At 30.1% G+C, this 23,365-nt stretch overlaps 1 protein-coding gene across 2 annotated transcripts in view; it reads right to left on the bottom strand.

Moving 5' to 3' along the window:
• Window positions 1-22,756, bottom strand: part of LOC113403082 (protein cueball) — a 35,371-nt gene extending 12,615 nt beyond the window's left edge. The window contains exon 1 of one of the 2 annotated variants that reach the window (XM_064217247.1): window positions 22,508-22,756. In XM_064217247.1, the coding sequence (XP_064073317.1) occupies window positions 22,508-22,571 (64 nt within the window). In that variant the 5' untranslated portion in view covers window positions 22,572-22,756. The remainder of the gene's footprint in view (window positions 1-22,507) is intronic. The other variant, XM_026643523.2, reaches the window with a different exon arrangement.
• Window positions 22,757-23,365: the final 609 nt, after the last annotated feature.

Genomic DNA, 23,365 nt, shown 5'->3' with positions numbered 1-23,365 from the left:
TTATTTTAAAGACATTACTAACTACGAGTAGTCATGCCGATTGGATTCAATCTATAATTATATATATCTATTATATAATCATGCAAGCGTTAAAACGATTTCAGCCGTTGATACATATTTTGGCAGCGATGCATATTGTAGTCATCTCGTGACCATTTCGAAGTTTGTAGCATTTTTACACTTACGTAATAACTGCCATTAGTGATCTATGATGTTGCTACATGCAGGAACAGTCTCGACGTTTCAATTACATAATCAGAAAATTTAAACATAAACAACTTTTGAAAAGAATTCAGTTCGAAGGACTTAATACTTCATATTTAAGAGTTAATATTAAAATTCACTGAGAGTAGGTTTATCATTATATACCAAAGTTCTTCCTTTATAAAAGAGCCTGTCAATATACCGCTGCTGGAGTAATGATTGGAGCCTATTCCACCGCGCTACGATACTTCCCTTCACCGCTCAGCCCGGAATAAATTTTAAACACAAATTAATTGCCAATCATCGGTTAAGATTTACGTGTATCGAACACTGAGCCATTTCAACTCTTATAATATTGATATGAAACACGTATTAAATAGGATTGCTTGTTATAAACATTATTAAAATAAAAAATCGCTGATTGTCGTATAATATTGTACATTAATTATGTTTGGGTAGCAACTGACAGACTTTATATTGCTCGTTATTCATAAGAGTCGCATCCTAACAGAGGTCAAATATTTTAATTTATTTGCTACCCATACATTGCTGGTAGGATATATTTATAAGACATGAAAATAATTATCAAAGGTATTCGACGAACGTATTTCTTAGTATGAAATACTTTTATTTGCAAGTCTGAATTGACTTATGAAACGACGTTCGAAAAAAAAAACAGTTCTTTTTTCAAAAAAACTCAATGGTTCGTTGAAACAATGAATAAATTATGTATCATGTATAATTCATTATAAACCACTTAAATAAAACGAATATCGAAGTATAAAGTGGTAATGGTTTATAATAAATATTTGCGACCTTACTTGCAGACGTATAAATGTAATGTTTGTTTGTCTCTTTTTGTCATTATTGATTTCATATTTGAAAGAAGAAGACAGCATAAAATATTTCGAACATTGCCTCATTAAAAAAGTATGTTTAAAAAATCTCAATAACATATTCTTTTGAATATAAGCCAGGACAGATAACTATCTATATATCAAGCAATGTGTATTGGAATCCGCCCAAGTGACTACGTAATTTTACGACGAACTCAAGACGCCTTGTTTACGTTTGCGTGACGTAGGTGCGCAAGCGCATTCGCTTTAACATATAACACCTACTTTCTGACTGACAAGATTTTCATTGATTATTATCATTACCGTCTTTACCATAGGGCTATGGGGCCCGTGCCCAGGGCCCCGAAGAACCAACAATTTTCTTCACACGTTTGTGCTCACGTTGACTGCTATGTATATTTTCGAAACTGATATACATATTTGTAAGAAATAACTAACATATGTATCAAAAAAGGCTATTGACGATAGTAGAAATAGATATATCATAAAATAGCCATAAGATTATACAACCAATCAGATTCCTACGAATTTACGAAAATTACCGCACCGTTTATTTGAAACTATACTCAAGGCCTTGCCATAAGCAAATTATTTGTACATGGTAGTAAATATCTACGAAAAGGGCCCCAAATTCATGGGTGCCTAGGGGCCCCAGCATAGCTTGAGACGGCTCTGTTGATTATAAAGATTAATTACGCTATGTTTATCACATATTCTTACATACATTTGAAATAAATATCACAATAGGCTTTAACTGTGATTTAATGTGACCTGACGAATACTTTGGTAAATTAAAAACGTGACTACGTAAATGAATAATGTTTTCAACGAACAATATTTAATATTTTCATATATAACAGGGAAATTTTGTTTACAAGTAATAAATTATGAAATAAGGTCCCAGTCATTGTCAATATAAATAATAAGTTATAAATAAAGTTATTATCATATTTATAATGAATTCAAAGAACGACGGATAAGGAGTAAAAGATACATTTTTCAAGGATAATAAATTACCTCTGTGTAATATAAATTATGTTAATTGAAATTGCAATAGTTTTGTTCTATGAAATATTTCAAAGAAAAATTGATAAATCACAATTAAAAATTATCCAAAGACCAATTTTCCTATTAAGAACTACAATTTAAACATCTAAAAATATTGTATTTAATTTACTTTGAAATTGTAAGATTTATTGAAGTTGATTAATTTTATCTAACAATTAACTTGAAAGGCTATTAATAATGATTTTAATAAAAGTAGTTTTTATATTAAAATGCAATATTCTAAGGTAAAGAAAATCTGTATAAGGCTTAACTTTAATTTATGTTCATCTCTCAGTACAAATATTGCCATAAAAAAATCAATCCAACTATAAATAATACATTTAATTATGTATTTATAATAAAGGTGTAGTACAAGTGTTATGAGGTCCAATAAAATATAATGCTATACTTTAAGAGCACTGTTATATACTTAAGGATTATATTATGAAAGGATCAAAAAATTGGAATTCAATTATTAATGAGATTATGTATTTAATCATTGAATTGTTTAATGGTTTGAATTAATATCATAATCATACTAAGTTGATGAACTATTGTGAGTGAAGTTGTTTTGTGCAGAAGGATTAATCTCAAATTTCAGAACAACACAATCATGAAAGGACAGAAATATATATCAAAAATTGACTAATAATTATTACAGTTTAAGGCTATATGTATAATATTCATATTAGTGAGGTATCATATCTTTTCAATATTTTACGAGTGAGGTTAACGAAGTTAGGATAGCACTACTGATTATCTCCTGCGCTATTGACGTCCTAAAACCAAGTTCTAATTCTGCTATACAAATAATTTGACCGGGCTTTAAATACAAACCAAATCACTATATGGTTGTCTGTATAGTAATAAATACTTCCCATGGAAGTCGAAAATAGCCGAAACCGTCATCAACATTCAATGCTTGACAAAAGATAGTAAACATGTGCAAACGCATACGAATTTAAATAATTATAAACTAAGAAGTTGATAAATAAAACCTTGTAAGCGAACTTGTTTATTAATAAAGAATGTTTGTATATAATGACGTGAACAACATTAACAACATTCAGTGAGTTTGGATCGTGTTTGTGCATCTTGTGTTACGTATATTCTAGCAACGGAAATAATTACCGTATTCGGAAACTTATAAATTAAATATTAATGAGAAGGGACGATTATGTCTATCTAAATTTGCTGCTTAAATACGTCATTGGTATGTTATATAAAACATGAGACATACGAAATAAATTAAGATTTAAACTTAAGTACATATGAACTGACTCAATAAATATTGTCTTTATTTATTCAAAGCATTTTGAATCAAACGAAACCTTTTTCACCTTGTATTATCAATAATATCCTTTTGAGAAAACATAGTGTAGTAACATAATTAAGCGTTTTTTTTTTTTTTAAATATACAGAAATAAATAGGCAATGAAACGATTAACATCGTTCTCGATTCATAATTGATAAATATAACAATTTTGTTGCTACTATTAATTAATACGTAAGTATTGTTAAATATATTATACATTGTATTATATACAATGAAAAACGATATAATAATCTGTACGTTGTAATAGTTTCCTTAAAAGATACTGATTGGTAAGCCACAGATAAAAAACCCTATTACCATCTATAAAATATGGCTTAGATCAGTGATTCCCAAAGTGGTCCAGGTGGTCTGGGGGTCTACGTAGGCGTAAATAAAAAATGGTGGTCCACGAAAATTTATCTGCTTTTGATAGTAAAGAGCAAAAATGTAAGCATAGTTTTTATAAGGGCCTACCTACATTGTTTTAAGTATCTAACTAAGCAGATAATATTTTAATAAGGCAAGCGACTGTTACTTGTCCAAACTTGCGTATTCGATATTACGTACAATTTCGTGTAACTTGCAAAGCGCTATCCGCCCGACAATGCTTAATGCTTGTTCAGACATGAATTTGATTACCACTATAAATACTTGATGCCAAAGTTTTTTTTTTTTTTCATCGGTTTGAGAGAATCACTAATAAATTCATAGATTTTAATTATTGATTACTGAAATACTCGTAGGGTTACTAAGGATAGAATCAAAAGCACCAATATTAAACAAATTTAAATTTAGTTCATATTTTAGTGTTTCTCTCAAACTGTGGTTACGGACACATGCCAATAGGTGGTCCACGAGAAAAATAAGTTTGGGAACTACTGGCTTAGATTGTCAACATTTTATACTTTTTTGTTTTTTTTTTTTTTTATTAATTTATATGTGTGTCAGTGGGTACGTGACATATTATTAATAAAAGATTAAACTTTGTGCATATTTTTATCGATTTATCTCTTAAATGATAAAATACAATGTTGTTTATCGATGCACTTATCGCGTGAATACCAACATGGGATTTTAAATTTTTAATGCACTAAACAAAAAATAAATACTTCATACAAGTAGGCTCATACAAGCCATTAAATCGCTATTTTGTATAAATAATTAAACACAATTTTACTTAATTGAGAATTATATATTGTATCCGTATCAGGATATAAATAAAAAAATACAAAAACAAATTCCTTGATACAAATATATAATTTTAATATCAGTTTTAATTCAATTTAATAAGTAAACGATACTCGGTTGTATCCACCAACTCATATTCTAACAACATGGAATCAACTCCCAATCTTCTCAAAAAGGAGATTTAGTACATTTCCAGGCTGGTAGTATATATATTTTTTAAATCCTTCCAATTGTCTCGTCAATATGATCATGTTCTAAATGTAATCGAAAAAAGGCTACTAAAATATAAAGATATGTATGTTTAAATTATTATTTTAATATGAGTTCAGTTCAGCCGTCGACTAATACAAATTATTAAGTTCATAATAATATGCCAAAAATTCAAAGAGCGATAAATATGTTTTAAACATTTGTTTGTGGGATTTGTCTCTCCACTTATCAACTCTCCATTTTGCAGATTAAACGATAAAAACTGACTTATACAAGGAAAATCAATAATATAAATCATGCATTGACGTGTTGGTTTCATTTAGTTCGGAGTCCATATGATTACTTGTACTAAGATATGTAAGATGAAAGTTCACGAACATGTGTACGTTTACACACACCCATGCACGCGAGACCAACACAGACACACTTTCTAAAGCTGATTTCCAAAGCCTGTGATTACACAGGTCTTTGAAGTTACCGACTTGATGGATCCAAAACATTCGAGTCAGGCGAGTCCGCACAAGCACGGATAGCACGCTTCCCACAATTTCGATAGTTCAAAGTTCCTTGTTATTGGTTACAACTAATTTCGAAATTGATAATCAGAGATTATACTTATATTATTCCAATCGCAGAAGGAATAAAGAAAAACAAACATAAGATTTGCGTATTTCATGCGGTTTGCTAATAGCTCAGCTATATTGTATACCAACAGTTCTTAAATAATGTCTTTATTTATATTATCACTATCTCACTTTACTAAGTGGTATATCCACTTTAATTTTAATTCCAAAGTTTTGAAAACACCGTCGTCGACGTTAAAAACGCCATTTTTCGAAAATCCATAATGAAAATCATAGATTATTCGAGCTCTCGACCAATGATATCTCGTCAATTTGATATCAATATTGTTTATTTTATTTTTCCCCTCTTCTGGATGGAGTTTACAATAGTATCTGATCGACATTTAATATTTTACTTGATTCAGAGTGTTTCATAAACTTAATATTTCACTTAGTAAATTATTAAGGAAATACATAAACGGAAAATCTATAGTTAGTTATATTCGTATTTACAAATTGTAGGAAGATGGGAGTTAATTGTATATCCTGCTAGTGTTACCTAACTCCGCAAATTAGTATTTATTATATGTAAATTTGCGGAGGTAGATAAAACTAGGTAGACTTAGGTTTGCTTATCTGTCTATCAGAATATTAACATAATCAATAAATTTGGAAGTTATTTTTCATTTATTTTGTGTTGAATAATATTTAATTGTGTACATATTATTACATAGTAAGTTTAATCCCTGTGTTTCATGTGCTTTGGTGACGGTTTTATAGTTTTTTTTTATTAATATAACAATGACTATTCTTAGAAACATATATAAATATATAGTGATGTTAGATTTAAAAAAATGTATACGTTCTTTTAATAAAGAAACGTTACTTATGTGTAGATATGTAAAACGCGATACGTACACAAAATAGTAAAATATAAAGTTAGTAGATTAATTTAAGTAATCATTATTTATATTTTAAGCAGTACATTGGTATGTACTAAGAAAAGAATAAAGTCATCGATTATAAAAAAAAAATTCAAAGAACAATTTCAAATACAAAATATCTTACGAAAATAATGATTATGACAATAAAATAGTTGGAAAACGCCTTAAATAACCTTTTTAATAACGCTGAAGTAACCGACCGGAAAAATGCAAAAAATAAATAGTTACCGACAATTACTGAATAAATCAAATAAAATAAAGCACGCAAATGTTTCAAATTTAACCGTTTTAACATTACAAACGAAATACGTTTGCAATTTTAGTTTTAAACCGATTTTTCTGGATTAAACGGATTTAAACTTGAATTTAGACATTAATTCTTAATATGATTTTAATTTCAATTGTAGAACAGTTACGGACGGACGGATGGTTTACGTTAAAAAAATAGTGTAGCGATTTGTAGTAGGTACTTAAACATTAGCATAAATCTAATGTTCTACAGTCATATTTTTTGTTCAATGAAATAAATCATAAATTCATTTTTACATTATGTATATATCTTTTTGTTATCCTCGTTGGAAATAAAATCGACGATGATAAATTATTGTACATATTTAATTTAATGATAAAGTACGAGATACTTAATTTTATCTTTTAAATGAAAATAATAACAAATATTTTCGGATAATAAACCAATATTCGTTGCAATTTTAAGAAAAATAGAACTTCATTCTTTTGTAAAGTAAGAGACATTATTATAATCGAAAGTCCGATGAAAATATTCGGACATTACTGAGAAAAAGGGTCTCGAGTCTCGACAGGCTGATGGATAACGATGTGATCGATGTGGTTTCGTATTTCATTTGGGTAGGTACGTCGTTTTCATTTGAAAACGTGTTTTTTGATCTTTTAGATCAACCAATTATTTAATTGGATTATCTAAAAGAACAAAAAACAAAATGAAATTGTACATATTTTTTTATGTTATTGGAATATTTATTCAATTATTTTTGTATGTTAATTTGAATAAGCACTGGTTCGAAATCTAAATTCTATCGACAACGCCGACAAGCTCAGTATGCAATGAATAACAGTTAAAAGTTTTTATATTATTTTAGGGCAGCCCCGCACCGGAACCATTCGCCTGTATGTAGTTCAGATTTGAACATTACATAAATGGATGAGAAAGACTGAGCTAAACAGTGCGCATGCTGTAATAATACAATACGTAACATTACATCAGTGAGAGAAGAATCGAGCATTAGTGTGAAAACAAATGGCTCGACTGCAGGCGAATGCTCAAAATCAAATCTTAGATTGTTACATTAAATGCAACACCGGTGAGGCACCGCCCTTATTATTTACAGAACAATTTGCCAACATATAATTTCAGCTTAAATTTTTTCATTATTTAATGTTTTTGCCAATTTATTGTGTTGATTGCAATAATTAATTATATCACCTGTCCTGTGTATGTAATCTACTATCTAATATATGTTTATATGTAATATCACTTTATAAATATTTTTTCTTGTCTAATGCACGTTAGTTAATGTCTTATTCGCTGGCGTCATCGGGATTGAACGAGTTTGTTTTTCGGCTCATTAAGAATCTATCAACACAACCCATATTCACATCTATTGCCTTAACTACAATGTAGTCCAAGAGCTAAGAGTTATTTTTTATTTGTATAAAAAATCCCTTCACCATAGTTTATTTTATTATTAATTATATTAGCTTCAATTTTAATTACTTAAATCATGTTAAATTTGGATAACAAATTTATAAATTATATGAAGTTGTTAAAATGTTTGTTTTTTTTTATAATTAATCAATCAATCAATAATAAATTATTTCTAATTGTTTTTTCAAATCGTTTTATGACCATTAATATATTTAACAGTGCAATGTACAATTAAATATAATGTACATATAACATATTAACTTAAATGCATGGTATTGCGTAGTACTCATGTTAATGCCATTTCAAAATTTAATATAGTTTTCTAAATTTTTATTTAGATGAAAAAAATAATATAATGTTTTGTGCAGTTTATGATTGTTTTGAAACATCGACTTTTTAAAGAGTGTCTCTTAGACTATGGCCCTATCAATTCTTGGCGTACGTGACCCAAGACTCCAAGCAAGCAAATACTTAGGCTTCGTATTTCAAAGGCTTCTTGTTCGTAAACTATCCGAGTATCGTTATTATGAAACGTGAGCGATTATTCACGTAATCGTTAATAAAATTTGCATTACATAAGCTTGTAATTCGATACTTTAAAGTGGTCCTAAACGCTTTGTCAGCCTATTTGATCTGAACTCGAGGTTGCTTATTTGAATGATTTAAAAAGTGAGCATGTTTTGTTTTAAAAAATCGTATTGTATCAGGTACACATAGACATGAACTTTTTTTAAATATTAACATTTGTCATCGATTAATTATTTGAATTAATTATTACAAATTTGATGAAAATCCGTCTTCGCTCGAGTAAAATCTATACTAATATATAAAGCGGAAGAGTTTGTTTGTTTGTTTGTTTAAACGCGCTAATCTCAGGAACTACTGGTCCGATTTGAAAAATTCTTTTTTTGTTGAATAGTCCATTTATAGAGGAAGGCTTTAGGCTATATAACATTACGCTGCGACCAATAGGAGCGCAGCGACAGTGAGAAATGTTGCAAAAACGGGTAAAATTATTCACATTTATGGACTTTCGATGCGTGCGCAGCATAAACGTTTTAAGTTACTCAAAAAATGTGTATAAAAGATATATTCCTCTTTTAATAATAAAAAAAAGTCCGTGACACTATATGTCTATTTGTTAAGAGTGTGCTAGCAGGCGGGGCGCGGCGGCGGATGAGGGGGAGGCGGGTCAGCCCCGCCGCCGCGCTCGCCACTCTCACCCGCGGTGTAGTTCTGCGAAGTAGCAATGCACATAACGACTTAAAAAAATTAACATTCTTAATAGTTAAATTATTTATCAAAATTAGGTTTTGTTATCAGCTTATTTGCTCATTATTTTTTATCGTTTAAAATCGATTACATTTAAATCATAATCTGCTGTAGTTTTAACTTACGATATAAGATAAAATTTCTATGAACATTCCTTCGTACTTTGCAAGTAAACAATTCAAACGTTTCACAGTATAAATAAGGTATAAAAATTACATTACACACGTAAAAAAGTTCAAAATGGCGAGCGATACTTTCACCGATGCAGATTAATCATCACTGAGAAAATAAATTATATAATAAACAAATAAGCAAATAGGTGAATATCGTTTAAAATGACTACACAAATAAATTAGTGGTTCAATATTTCAAGTAATTTCTATTACGTTCAAGCATATTCAACACGGTTGTACTATAATCACCTTATGAAATAATAACACCAAAGGAGAAACAATCTAAATTTCTTATTGTTCGGTTTGTTTATCTTATTAAGTTTAAGTTAATATTATTTGTTTTCAACCGTCTTCAAAAAGGAGGAGGTTATCAATTCGCCTGTATTTTTTTTTTTTATATGTTTGTTACCTCATAACTTTTCACTGGATTTTGATAATTTTTTTTTGTTTGAAAGGTAGTGCTTCCCGTGGGGCCCCATTTTAATTTTATCCTGTTACGATGATGGTATCCCTATGAAAACGATATAAGTCTTAAATGTGCATTATGTATGTGCGCGATAAATAGGTGAATAACTCAAAATTGTGCCAACCAATTTTAATGATTCTTTTTTTATTATAAAGGATATACTTCAAGGGTACTATGGTGAAAGTTTGGTAAGGTTCTGAGCATAGGATCCTTGACAAAGTAACGGTACGGAAGGGAACGGAACAATTCTAAGGAGCACGTTAGCGATACTCGGCCGAATCTTTTAGAAACAAAAATTTTGACAAAAAAAAAACCGACTTCAAAAGAGAAAAAAATAATATACTCTAAAAAGTAAAAAATAATTGCTTATTATTCTACAACTTAATAATCAAGTAACTTATTCTACTTACCAATATGTAGGTACATTCTGTGTTTCCACGCAAGGAGATAAGTATGTACCTACCCACTTTAAATCTAACTTAACACAAACCTATGAATAACAAACAATGATCACAATATTTTTTAGATTTATACTATGTAAAATGAAATTAAAAATATTTAGACTATTTAAAAGTCAGCAAAGTTATTACGATAATATATTATAGTTAAAATTATTGTTATTTTTGGAGGCGGTGTCAGTCAAGGTAGGTTTGTAAATATATGATATACTCCAAATTTGTAAATCTGCTCTATCGATAAATACACTTCTTCTTGATGTTTTTTTAAACCCTATACGTACATAGTGGTCCTATATAATGACAGAAAATTAGAATCAAAATTGAGTGTTTAAGCAAACATGTCTACCGTCAGGTATTACAATTCATGAACTTTTCTCCTAATCCAAGACAAATAAAAGTCATTCGATTTACTATTACATTTCCTGTTGAACGTTTTGTTTGTTTTGGCAGAGTATGAATTTTGTTTGTGATTTATTTATTTACAATTGACTTTTTCTTTTTTCTTACATCCAGATGCCGATACACCTGCATCGAATTGTTAACAAAAAAATATTCGCAATCGTACACTATTGTACAATATTTCTTTTATGTTTAAGAAAAGGGTTGTCATAATTGACCGTATAACAATAAGCAATAAAAACACAGATGTTGGTAATTTATTTAGACAAACTTTACCGGTAATTTTAAGAGGAACTAGAGCAGACATTGTAAGGTCTTGCCTTAAAAGTTCACCGTTATGGAAATTTGTCCATACCTTAAAACTATCTACGAATATGAGAGCACATTTGGGGGGAGGAAGTACAAATTTTCCTTCAAAGTTACTTTTAATAGGAGATGGAAAAGTACCTCATTCTGAAAATAAAATTGAAATTGATCGCGATTTAGGAGAAAAAGTGACTAGCATAGAGGATTTAATATCAAAAGTTTACCCTAATATCGTCGAAATAGAAAATAAAGATTACCAATGGATGTGTCAAAGGGCAATATTGGCGGCGAGAAATAGTAGCGTTGACGAAATTAACGACCTAATTTTAACCAAACTTCCAGGCGATATAACTACCTATACATCTATTGATAATGTAATGGATCAACCTTTCTACCACATTCCCTGAAGTTAAAAATAGGTGCTGCGATAATTTTACTCAGAAATCTTAAACCACCAAATTTATGTAACGGGACCCGCCTTCAAGTAAAATTCCTTCGCAATAACGTGATCGTTGCAACAGTTTTGACTGACCCGGCAGTTGGTCAAACAGTGCTTATACCTCGCATCCCAATGATTCCAAATGATTTACCTTTTAATTTTAAAAGAATTCAATTTCCCATTAAGTTATCTTTTGCCGTAACCATTAATAAATCACAGGGCCAAACATTTAAACACGTAGGAATCGATTTACGTCAAGACTGCTTTTCACACGGCCAACTATATGTCGCGTTGTCAAGATCGGGTTGCGGGCAAAATCAGTATGTTCTTCTACCACAAGAAAATAAAACTAAAAATATAATCTACGCTGAAGTACTGTAAAACATATGATTAAATCTTATTGTCGATTATAATAACAAAAACCAACGTGAGCAATCAAACGATAATCATGATAGTGTTTCCGACAACTACGCGAACGAAGTCGCGGGCACAGCTAGTAAATAAATAAAACTAAACAAATACGTCATCATTTTCTTTTCATATAACGTCTCCGTAAACGTCAAACACGGCCGCCCGAACCTCCTCCAGGCGGAGGTGCTCGCGGAGGTGTACCGGTTCCGGGTCGAGGCGAGGAACCGCGGCGACCGTCCAGGGTCGGCGGAGGTCGGGCGGATCAGGGCTCTAGCCCAGCAAGCCCTGATCGCCCGATGGCAGGAGGATCTGGGGTCACCCACGGCGGGCCTGGCGACAGTGGAGGCGATCCGTCCCCACTTGAATCGCTGGGTTGAAAGGAAGAAGGGCACACTCACCTTCAGGATGACACAGGTACTTACCGGGCACGGATGCTTCGGTAAGTACCTGCACAGAAGCGCGTAACGTTTTCCAGCGAGAAAAAAAAAATGGCCGCCCGAACCTCACGTCGTTAAATTTTGGATGGATTTATGATTTAGATGGATTTTTTTATTGGTTTTTAAAAGAGATCTGCAAAAAAAAATTCGCCTGTTTCAGAGCTTATTCTGTTTGTACTAATACCGGTGAAACGCTTAGAGTTTAGGCAAATCAATTCTACCATGAAAAATTATTTTAATAGTTGTAATGGAATAGGCGTTTGTCTTCCATATCACCTGATGGAAAGTGTAGATGAAGACGAAGGTGGTACACGCCCATCCAAAAGAAACTTGTTCACTCTACTCTTAAGGACTCTAGAGTTCAACTCATCAGGAAAAATAGACCTAGGCAGGTCGTTCCAAATTTTGGAACGGGACTCTACGAGCAGATTTAACTTTAACATTCCGAATATTATCATAAATTATATTATTTTTTATTTAAAATAAGTTCTTTATTTGAACTGAATGTTACAATATGTAAGGGGGTCGATATTTTCATGAATAACACATTATACTATAGTTGAAAAAACCGTTACAGTGTGAGCGAACTGTTTTGATTTGAAAAGAAACAAAATTTAAATTTGCAATTTTTATGTACCAAGTCTTGACGATTCAAGATTTTTTTACTCTATAATGCAGTCAGCGAGTTTCTAGTTATATGTAAATAATTTTCATATAAATTATACCTAACGTTAAAAACGTTAATTTTATAACATATAATATAAAATGTAATTTTTTATACCATGTAATACATTATTTAAGACGAACTTTGGTTACCACTACGACCTATCTTAAACATTATAATAAACTTTTTTTTTTTTTGTTCTCTTAATTTTACTTTGTATCTACTTTTTAATAAATATTAAAACGACAGATAGGCGAATTATAACCGGTTTCTAAAATAATACTAGCACGACGATTCGAAGAAGTCGTTTGCACATATCATAATATGCTCTAGACGGACGGACGTAATAGTGATACGTCAAATTATTGTACAAGTATTGTAGATACGGAACTTTAAGCATGGTACTTTGTTTGTTCCTATGAGTAAAAAAACTGCGTATACTTTGATTTAATCCGATGGAACTTTGCTTTTATTGTTTATATTGCTATGCTAATATTATAAATGCGAATGTAGATCGTGTCTGTCTGTCTGTTACGCTTTCACGACTAAACCAGTGAACTGAATTTGATGAAATGACATTGACATTACGTTGTAACAAGTAGTACTTAATAAATAAATTGACTAGAATACAAAACATATTTCTAGGCTTAAATATATGCGTTTAATATAAATTGCGGTGACAGAGGACTTATATGTTGTGAAGTGTTTGTTTTTTAATATCTTATCGAAACGAGTATGGCGAGATTAAATGTATCAGTATTTCAGGGAACCTAACAAAATAGCAATGTCATTATCGGTTTTGTATTTTATTACCGGTTCGCTGGTAAATTCCTTTTCGTTGTGCACCTTAACCATACTAATGGTATTTAGATTTCTTTCTTGATAGCGGATTCACGTAATGTTAGTCGTGTCCGAAATATTTAATAATACAAAGTTCAACCATTTGTGTAACGTTTCAATAGATTCTCAAAATGAAGTAGGAAGTCACATTGTCACTTTAAGAAAGTTGGAGAGTGCGTCATTGCGTGGGTACTCTCTTCGGTCGTGGCGGCTTTCCCAGAGAATTGGTGCACACTTGTGATCTATAATAGCACCAGAACAGTCGAATCTCTGTTCTGGCTGAAATTCAGAGGACATTTTCCATCATCATGATAATGTATATATAATTGTGTATAAATCGTGGGGTAAAAATAAATTAACTGTAAAAAGTTGCCAAGTTTAATAGGACTTTTCGCAAGACTTAGAGTCGAAATCGCTTTTCGATTTCCCAATAGTACAGAAAAGGTATAAAATCGGTCCTGAACCATTTGAAACAAGTTAAAATTGTAGTAGATTAATACGTTCCAAGTCAGAGAAAACATTTCTAGTAACGAAGTAATGATTGTATAGATCAATCATTTTCTGCGTAATTTTAACCTTCCTCGACCTGTCATAATCTAGCTGATTTGAACTGTATTCAAATATCAACACTTGGAACACAAAACTCATGTTGTTGTGACTTTTGATGCGTTAGTATAATTGTATAGTAGTTATTGATTCATGTTTTATCATTAAATTATGTATATATTTTATACACTGACGAAGGCGCGCCCCCCCACGGTAAATTTGATCTGCGTGCGCGGTACATTATAGTATGGGTGAAGCTCTTGTTTACTCTTCTATCTTATACTTCTATGTATAAGATATGACTAAGATTAAAAACAGCTAAAAGAAATACAAAGTAGATTATATTTGCTAATGCACGCCGCCTTACTTGGATTTATTTTGTGAACAAGAGTATTCACAAAAGAAATCCAAGTAAATAATTTCATATTTTAAGGCGGTCTCGTAATCCAGCAGAAGCAGAAGGGACAATTTCATTGTTTTCAGCGCATTGCTATTATATTGAAAACAATGTTGTTTTTTTTTACAGAGCTAATGTCTTCATATTGTTTTAAATATAAAAAAAGACATCAAACCATTTTAAAAATAATAAATCTAATTAAAAATATAGTTTGAAAAATAAGTGTGATCATTTCCTGGTGAAACCGACCAGTGAAAAATTGCAGCCTTGCAATGTTGAAAAATTTTGATTTACATAGGAAGAATAAAATTATTATTATTGTGCTTTCTGTATATAATGATAATTCGCTACATAATAGTATTAATACATTTAGTAAATAATACAAAACTGAAGCATTGGTCAATAAAGAAAAACAAATTCGTTTTAATTGATGTTTAATGTGTATATTTTTTACAGTTACGAAGCAATTATATTATATCATTTTTTTCTATTTCACAGATCGTTATCAAAGTTCCTTGTGTCCTCCAAAGTTTATTTATTATGAATAATATTATAAATGTGCAATATTTTAAAATTGATTACATAAACTTGTAACATTGTATACTGGAGCTAAACTTGTTGACTTTCAGCCAGGATATATTACACAGTATTTAACTAACATAAATTATCTCAAATTTTGGAAGAGATGTTGGTAGTTTCTTGCCAGTTCTACTCGGTAAAATCTACATTCTGAAACGGTTGCTTTACTTTTAATCTAGTTGTATAAAATAAATGATGATTCAAAAGTGCTTGTTAAAGCCTTCTTGAAATGTATGTTTTGATTTGATTTATACAAAATATTTATCAATTTATTTGTTGGATTTCGTTAAACATTACGAAGTGTAGAATTTCCTTATAAGTATTACGATTAAAAATAATTTGAAAATGTTTAAAATATTTTTAAAATACTTCCTATTATGATTATAACTTTGAAATGATAACTATAGAATAAAAATAAAATATTTTCAAAAGAGGAGAAATAATAAACTACTTCATTTTTCGTCTTTAGTACCTAATATCAAGGAATGCGTTTAGTGATAAAAAAAAATGTTTGTTTGTATATATTAATCGTAAGCCCTGTTATCTTGAAGCAGGTACTTAAGACTGAAACACATGATAATATTATTTATGTCTCAATGATCATTAATTAAAACACAAACTACTTATAGCGAGTACTTGAAAAATTTCTGATTTTATTATAATTTGCGTTTTCATTGTAACAATATCAATAAATAGATATTTTACCACTAAACAGTAGTACTGAGTTTAGAGGAGTACTTTAAAGGATGAGCCAGTGTAATTACAGGCACAAGGGACATAACATCTGTTCCCAAGGTTGGTGGCGCATTGGCGATGTAAGGAGTGGTTAATATTTCTTACTGTAATATTGTCTATGGGCGGTGTTGACCACATACCAGCAGGTGGCTCATTTACCCGTCAGCTTAACCACTATCATACAAAAAAGAGTTCGGATACTATTCAAAATCAAAATATACTTTATTCAAGTAGGCTTTTACAAGCACTTTTGAATCGTCATTTAACAAACTATTTAAAGTAAAGGTACCACCGGTTCGGAATGTAGATTCTACCGAGAAGAACCGGCAAAAAATTCAGTAGTTACTGTTTTTCAACATCTAAAAATACAGTAATGTTAGTTAAATACTATACTATAAAATATATGTATGTTATGTCTCCTGCGTGGAAGTTTGATTAGGCGTTCTACAAGCTCTTTATAATAAATAAGTTAATTTATTATATATGGGTCATGAAACATAATCTTAACCCTTTCCCCGCTACGTCGTCAAAAGGCATAAAAATATGTACGTATTCAGACCGTAAACGACTCTCATAGGCGACATCACTTTTGACCTTAAATAAGTTAATAGAAATACAGTTACGGGTTATTTTAACAGCTTTTTTTATCATCCCCGTAGTTCATCTAATCGAAGCGAATAAAATAAAAGCTTTAAAGATTCAGACTTCACGTCTAAATATTGGCCCACCAGTTTCAATATACGCTTTAGAGCGAAACTAATGATGAGGTAAAAGTCGACATTTATTTATTAGAAATATAGATATCTAATATTAGTTATTGTTATTAATATTTGCATATTAAAAAAAAAACACTAAATTAATGTAAATTATATTTGAATAAATATAAAAAGAAAACAAGTTTATTTATTTCCTATTAGCTATTTAATCTTCTTTACGGAGAGCGGAAGTCGGTCCGGCTAACATTATCATTTCCAAGAGGTAAGTTAAAATGATCATAATATCATATTTTCATGCAATATACATGCCTCGCTTATCTTTCAAAAGAAATACTGTTCAGCGGTAAAATCATTCGTAACAGGATGATATCTTCCCAGCTGACGCGGTACCTTAATAAGGTCGGATCGTCGACAATAATAACATATAGCTAAAGATAGTGGTTGACAATTTAAAATAAACAAATGTTCAATCAGCAAGTATTGCATTATCAGAGCTATATTTAAAACTCTTGTAAGACTGTTGCTATATTATTACATTGTAACAATCTTATAATATTATTAATCCTTATGATAAAACATTTTAATCGCTTAATTAATTTGTTTGACGAGTATTTGCTACGTGGTATCATATATATTTGTACATTAGGAAAACAAAAGTGCAAATAATAATGGTAGTTGGTAAACGCACCGCCAACAAGAGAATCTATATCGGTTGGTATTTGGCAGGTGTATTTCACCACCAACCGTCGGGGAGGCCAGGTATTATGCTCTAGCGATCCCATGCCACCCCCTCTGAAAAGACGGAGTGGTCACCGCTGGTTTTTAGTTGATATACCGATGTAATGAGCGCAGGATATGTTTCACTATTTAAGTTCATGCGTTCGAATGACTTGGCTTGCATGAAGCCGTATCAATATCATTTTTACCTACCTATAACTAATATAAAAAAAATTGCGAGTTCTTGATAATTAATGTGCACTTTTATATGCAAGATTGGGTAACCACTAATACAGATTTCATAAATTGAGCTCCGAAAAAATGAATGGCCGCTCGGCTAGTTGCGAGCCAAACTCTATCACACAAAGACAAAAAAAAATAATAGTTTTAATATGTAGATATATGCATACAAAACATTTAATCGAATGTTTTTTTAATAATATGTAAAATATATTCAGTAATTACTATTTCGACGTCTTAAAATATGTAATTAAAGTAAAAATCAGTTCAATAAAGTAAATAACTTATTGTTATTGTAGTTATTTATGTATACTTAACGTTTAGTATTCATGCCAAAGGCCAATGGTCCATATAACACGCCAATAACACAAGAAAAATTTAAGCCAAAATACAACGTACGTATTTTAAAATCTTATAATAGTAATAGTATTGTATTAATTGATTATTATATTAACAAGGATAGTATAAATCTACTTACAATGTAAAACAAAAATGGCAAGAATATTCAGATGATACATCATTAAAAACAATTAAAACATCGAACAGAAACCAAATTTTACTTTACTAGACTTCTGACGTAACGTTCGAAAAAGTACGACGAATATATCGACGAATAAAATTTAGTAAAATTAAATAAATTTGTACACACAGGTGCACGATCTATTTACGGTCACAGGTTGTACGAGTAAACAAGGTATGGGTACGTATGGCAATCCCTTTTCCTGTACCTAATAAATACTAAGGTTGGCTCAGTCATCCCATGATCAATGAAGATGGGTATTCTACAGCATATGTAAATAACATCACTGTACAGAAAGTACTTAAAGAATACGCCATGAAAAATAATATTTCAAAAATAATATAGACATAATATTATGTAGATACATATGAAACATTCGCCCTCCGATTGTCATACTCAGTAATAAACAATTTCGATAAAAAATCCCTTGGATTTTTTTATGAAGTCATTAAATTAAATTGTCATTAGTAATTTAAGTTGGAAGTACGTAAAGCAACTAGAAACTTTTGGCATGTTCATTAAAGTTGTATCAAATATAATAATGTTTTAAAATTCAAAAGTTTTTTTTGGAAATATATGCGAATACGTTTCAAAATATTGTCTGTTACCAAATTATTAAGTGAAACTATACGAAGTTTAACATTTTTTATTAGAAGGTTAACGAAGATAAACTGCATTTTTAGAATCTTAATGTCTAACATTTAAGTAATTATAAAAAAGTTATATGAATATTCAAATAATCAAAATCTACTTTGTTCAAGTAGGCTTTTACAATTTTGTATCATCATTTAACAAGCTATTTTAAGTAAAGCTACCACCGGTACGGAATGTAGATTCTATCGAGAAGAACCGACAAGAAACTCAGTAGTTACTCTTTTTCAACATATAAAAATACAGTCATGTTAGTTAAATACAATTATACATGTATGTTATGTAATATATTTTCCATCCATACATGACAGGATTATTAGTTTATTTCGGTTTAAATCAAACTAAATTAACTTTATAAATGTTCATAACTATCGCCTACCACAACCGAAGAAATAATAAAGATAAGTAAACCTAAGTTAAGAGAAGTATTACGTACAATTTGCTAATAAGTTAGCTACATTGTACTTTACTAACAGTTTTCGATTAATGTATCTTTATTTATAATCCAATCCTATTCCACATAGCTACTAATATTCACTTTAATTTTACACCCTCAGTTCCAGAAACGGCTTAGTCGATATTTAAAACGCATTTTTTGCAAATCTATCATGAATGTCATAGATTATTATTATTCAAGCTCCCGACCAATGATGTTGCGTTAATTCGATGTCAATTGTTGATTTTTTGGATTTTTTCTTCTTATGTTTAGCTATATTTAATTTTATCCAAATATTTTAAACATGTAAAATAATTCCATAAAAAATATAGAGGGACAGCTCAAAATCGGTGTTCAAGTAAAAATATTCTTCTAAGATATTATTATACAAAAACTTCTAGAACCAAATCCGTGTCTTATAAACTTAGCCTAATAAAAATTTAACCGTCGTATCTAAAAACTGACCATGCCCCAGTTACTTAACTGGTCATGTACTGACAACAATGAGAGGTTACAATTAGGCAATAGGTGATTATTGTCATCGGATTTCTTTATTCTTCGGTTGAAGTGACGAGAATTTTCGCCTCGATTGTTATGCAATTAACCCATTTTTAAAGATATATTTAATAGCTATTTCAAGTTTTTAATTATCGTTTTAGGCATTCTGCGGAGTAAGACGTAATTTCGTTTCGGAAAATTATTACGATAATTACCTACGGTTTTAATTCCACAAACACTTTTTGCTAAAACATTCCGAATTTTATGCCCTACTAAAAGAAAATTTCACTCAAGAGTGAGAAAATAATATTCTAATTTCTAACGATTTTATAATCTGTTAAAAAATTAAAAAGATTTATTCTTTATGAGTTTAAAAAGAATTGAATTATTTAGCAATCTATTTCGATATATAGCAAAACAGCTAATATTTGGTTCTTCAAATGGAGCAAAATGAGCTCATACCATTTATACTAATATTGTAAAAAAAAGTATTAATGTATACCATATAAAATATAATATATATTTGATACTTAGAATTAGCCGATATCATATTCTCAAAAAATTAATACGGAAGCTAAGTCTTTGATAAAAAAAACATTCAACAGACAGTAATTATGATAATATTTTTAATCAAATAAACTATCAGGTTTTATCTGTAAGCACAAATCATGAAGCACTACATGAATATCTTTGAAAGTATTCGCAAGGTTTTGCTCATTGCTGTGTTTTTGTTGTTTTGTCACGATTTCATGTCTATGAAACAACATTCTCAAATGTTACTATTATTCAAACTAGATGGCGTTGACAATATATATATATTCCGTCTTTACATAAAAGAATATATTTTTCATTTTTTATTATAGATAAATAAGAATATAATATATCGAAATAATTGTGAAAAGAAAATCATTCATATTCAAATAAATTACATAGTTGTTTAAAAATAAACTACCTTCCTATTAGAAGCTAGGTATAGCGTTACATTAATGCATAATTCAACTTTGGATTTGAATATGTATGACATTAAAATAATTCAATCATCGCAATCGCAATCATATAAAAAATAAAACATTGCATTAATGCTATTCTTTTTTATTATTAAAAATTTATGCGGCGTAAATAATTTCACATCGTAATATCTGCTTTCTTTGCCTTGAACCTATCAACTCTGAACCACAGATAATCAACAGCAAAGAGTTTACTTAATTATATGTATAAAATAAATACGATAACAGTCGTTATTGGAAAAAAACTCAATATTTATTATTATTTAGAATGAGTTTGAATTTGGGGTCATTGAGTAAATTGCAATTAAATTATAAATTGTAAATAAAAATTATAAATTTATATCTAAGCAATAAATTCATGTAACATTATTTCTTGTGTTAAGCCCATGACAAAGAAAAATTGGTTGGATAGATTTCACTTATTACTTTAATGTAGATGTAGAATTGTAAAATTATATAACATATTTTATAATATTACCGGTTTTTACTGTTTTTGTAAAGATATTTCAGTAAATGTTTTGTTATACGTAAATATTCAGCAACGTATCGAATAACGATAGGTTACATATATTTATTTACTAATAATAAAGTATTTTAACTCTGGAATGATAATAATCTACACCAGTGCTGTAAAAAAAATTGCTATCCAACAATTTAAATCCATGTTTGTCGTCACAGAGAGAACTTTAATAAATACTTTACTACTAAGTATTGTCAATAAGAACTAGTTTATTTCACATATTTTAAATACAAATTCTACTTAATTGCGTATATTTTGTTTTTGTACTTTTACCAATTAAATAATAAAAACCTTGGCATACTTTAACCATTAAAATATTTTTTTACAGATAATAGGAATACACACAACACAATGTTACAATACAATTAATTAAAAAAGATTTGCAGTCGTAACTAAATTTTATTAGGTTATAAAAAATCTGTTGGTACTACTTACTACCTCTTAAGTTTGTGAAATGTCCTTTTCTTTTGACATGATGTGTATAAAAATGACATAGACATGTCTTGTATCTACAAAATACCTAGCTAATCCTATATGTAGACATTTTCAATTTATTTGATTGACAAATAGACGAGTTGTTCTAACATAAAGTTAATAATAATCTACCTCAGACTTTGGAATAATCTTAATCTTAATTCGTCAAACTACCGTGTAATCCACTTAGATTTTTTAAACTTTCCGTTCTACGACAATATCCAAGTCTGCACTCTGCAAAGCGCTTTTCATTTTCCATACTTTCAGGATGATTACCCGATTTTGTTGTATAGTACGAAATATGTTTACGCGTGATAAAGTTTCTCTGCCTTCCCAATTCGGTCGAGTTGCCAGCGGGCCGCTCGAAGTGCCTACGTGACTAGCGGCCCCTTACATCGGCGTCGTGGCGCCAAGCGAATTACCGCCTTATTGCCATCTAGCGGTACTACACTTTATTGAATCAAAAACGTATTAAATAGTTAATTCTTGTATCATTCCGTAATTATACAAACTTCACCCTCATCGTTGCGTAACATCGAAAAATTCGCACGTGTTAAAAAGTCACGCATCAGCTGATCTTTTTGCGATACTTACCCCAAGAGTTCACTAGGTTGATCGTGATCGCGAGGATAGCGAACAAACACTGCATTCTACACATTTTGTTTCATAAATTTCGAATATTTCCCATTAAATGCACATTAGATTGGACAGTATATTTGTGCGAGTTTCAGCCAATGTCAGACAGAGGGCGCACGCTCACAACGACCGCACCGACCGCGTGTTAGACCGAAACTAAATACTCAAATCGTCGTCCGTTTTGCCGCGAAGAGAAACACAAAATAGGTTCATTGAAGTCACTGAGCGCATGCTCATGGAACAAGTACGCAAAGCGATATCTTATCAAACCGCGAATTTGTAAGATTCGGAAATTGCAAGGCGCTTTACCTTGGTTAGTAATTATCTTATAATCAAAAGATAATTAGTTATATAACGTAATGTCTGCGTTACATTTGTGTACAACTGCGCGTTGATTTATATGTTATGTTTTAATGATGCAGTTTTATAACTTTCCTACCTAAAAAAGTTTAATAGGTACTACAAAAATATTTTAGATATTTAATTGATATTTTAGATACGTAAATATTGATATAATAATTTATGTAGCGTTATGTATAAATAATAACCATATATTTAAACACACAGTAAGTAGGTATAAATGAAACAATCACCAAAAAATAATACCTCGAAAATAATAAAAAAAAGCTGGATTTCATAAATAATATTCAACTGAATTTTAAATTAATTACTTCGATTATTTTATTTTGTCTTTAATATTGTAATTTGTACGCGTTGACGTCTAATTTATGTATTTCTATGCTCCTTATTTTAACTAAACAAGAAATAATTGTCACAGATTTTTATATTATCTAGCTATCATGCCTGCCCGATGCT

The sequence above is a fragment of the Vanessa tameamea genome, chromosome 16 (assembly GCF_037043105.1).
Source record: "Vanessa tameamea isolate UH-Manoa-2023 chromosome 16, ilVanTame1 primary haplotype, whole genome shotgun sequence".
Taxonomy (NCBI): Eukaryota; Metazoa; Arthropoda; class Insecta; order Lepidoptera; family Nymphalidae; genus Vanessa; species Vanessa tameamea.
This window is presented reverse-complemented; position numbering and strand designations above follow the sequence as displayed.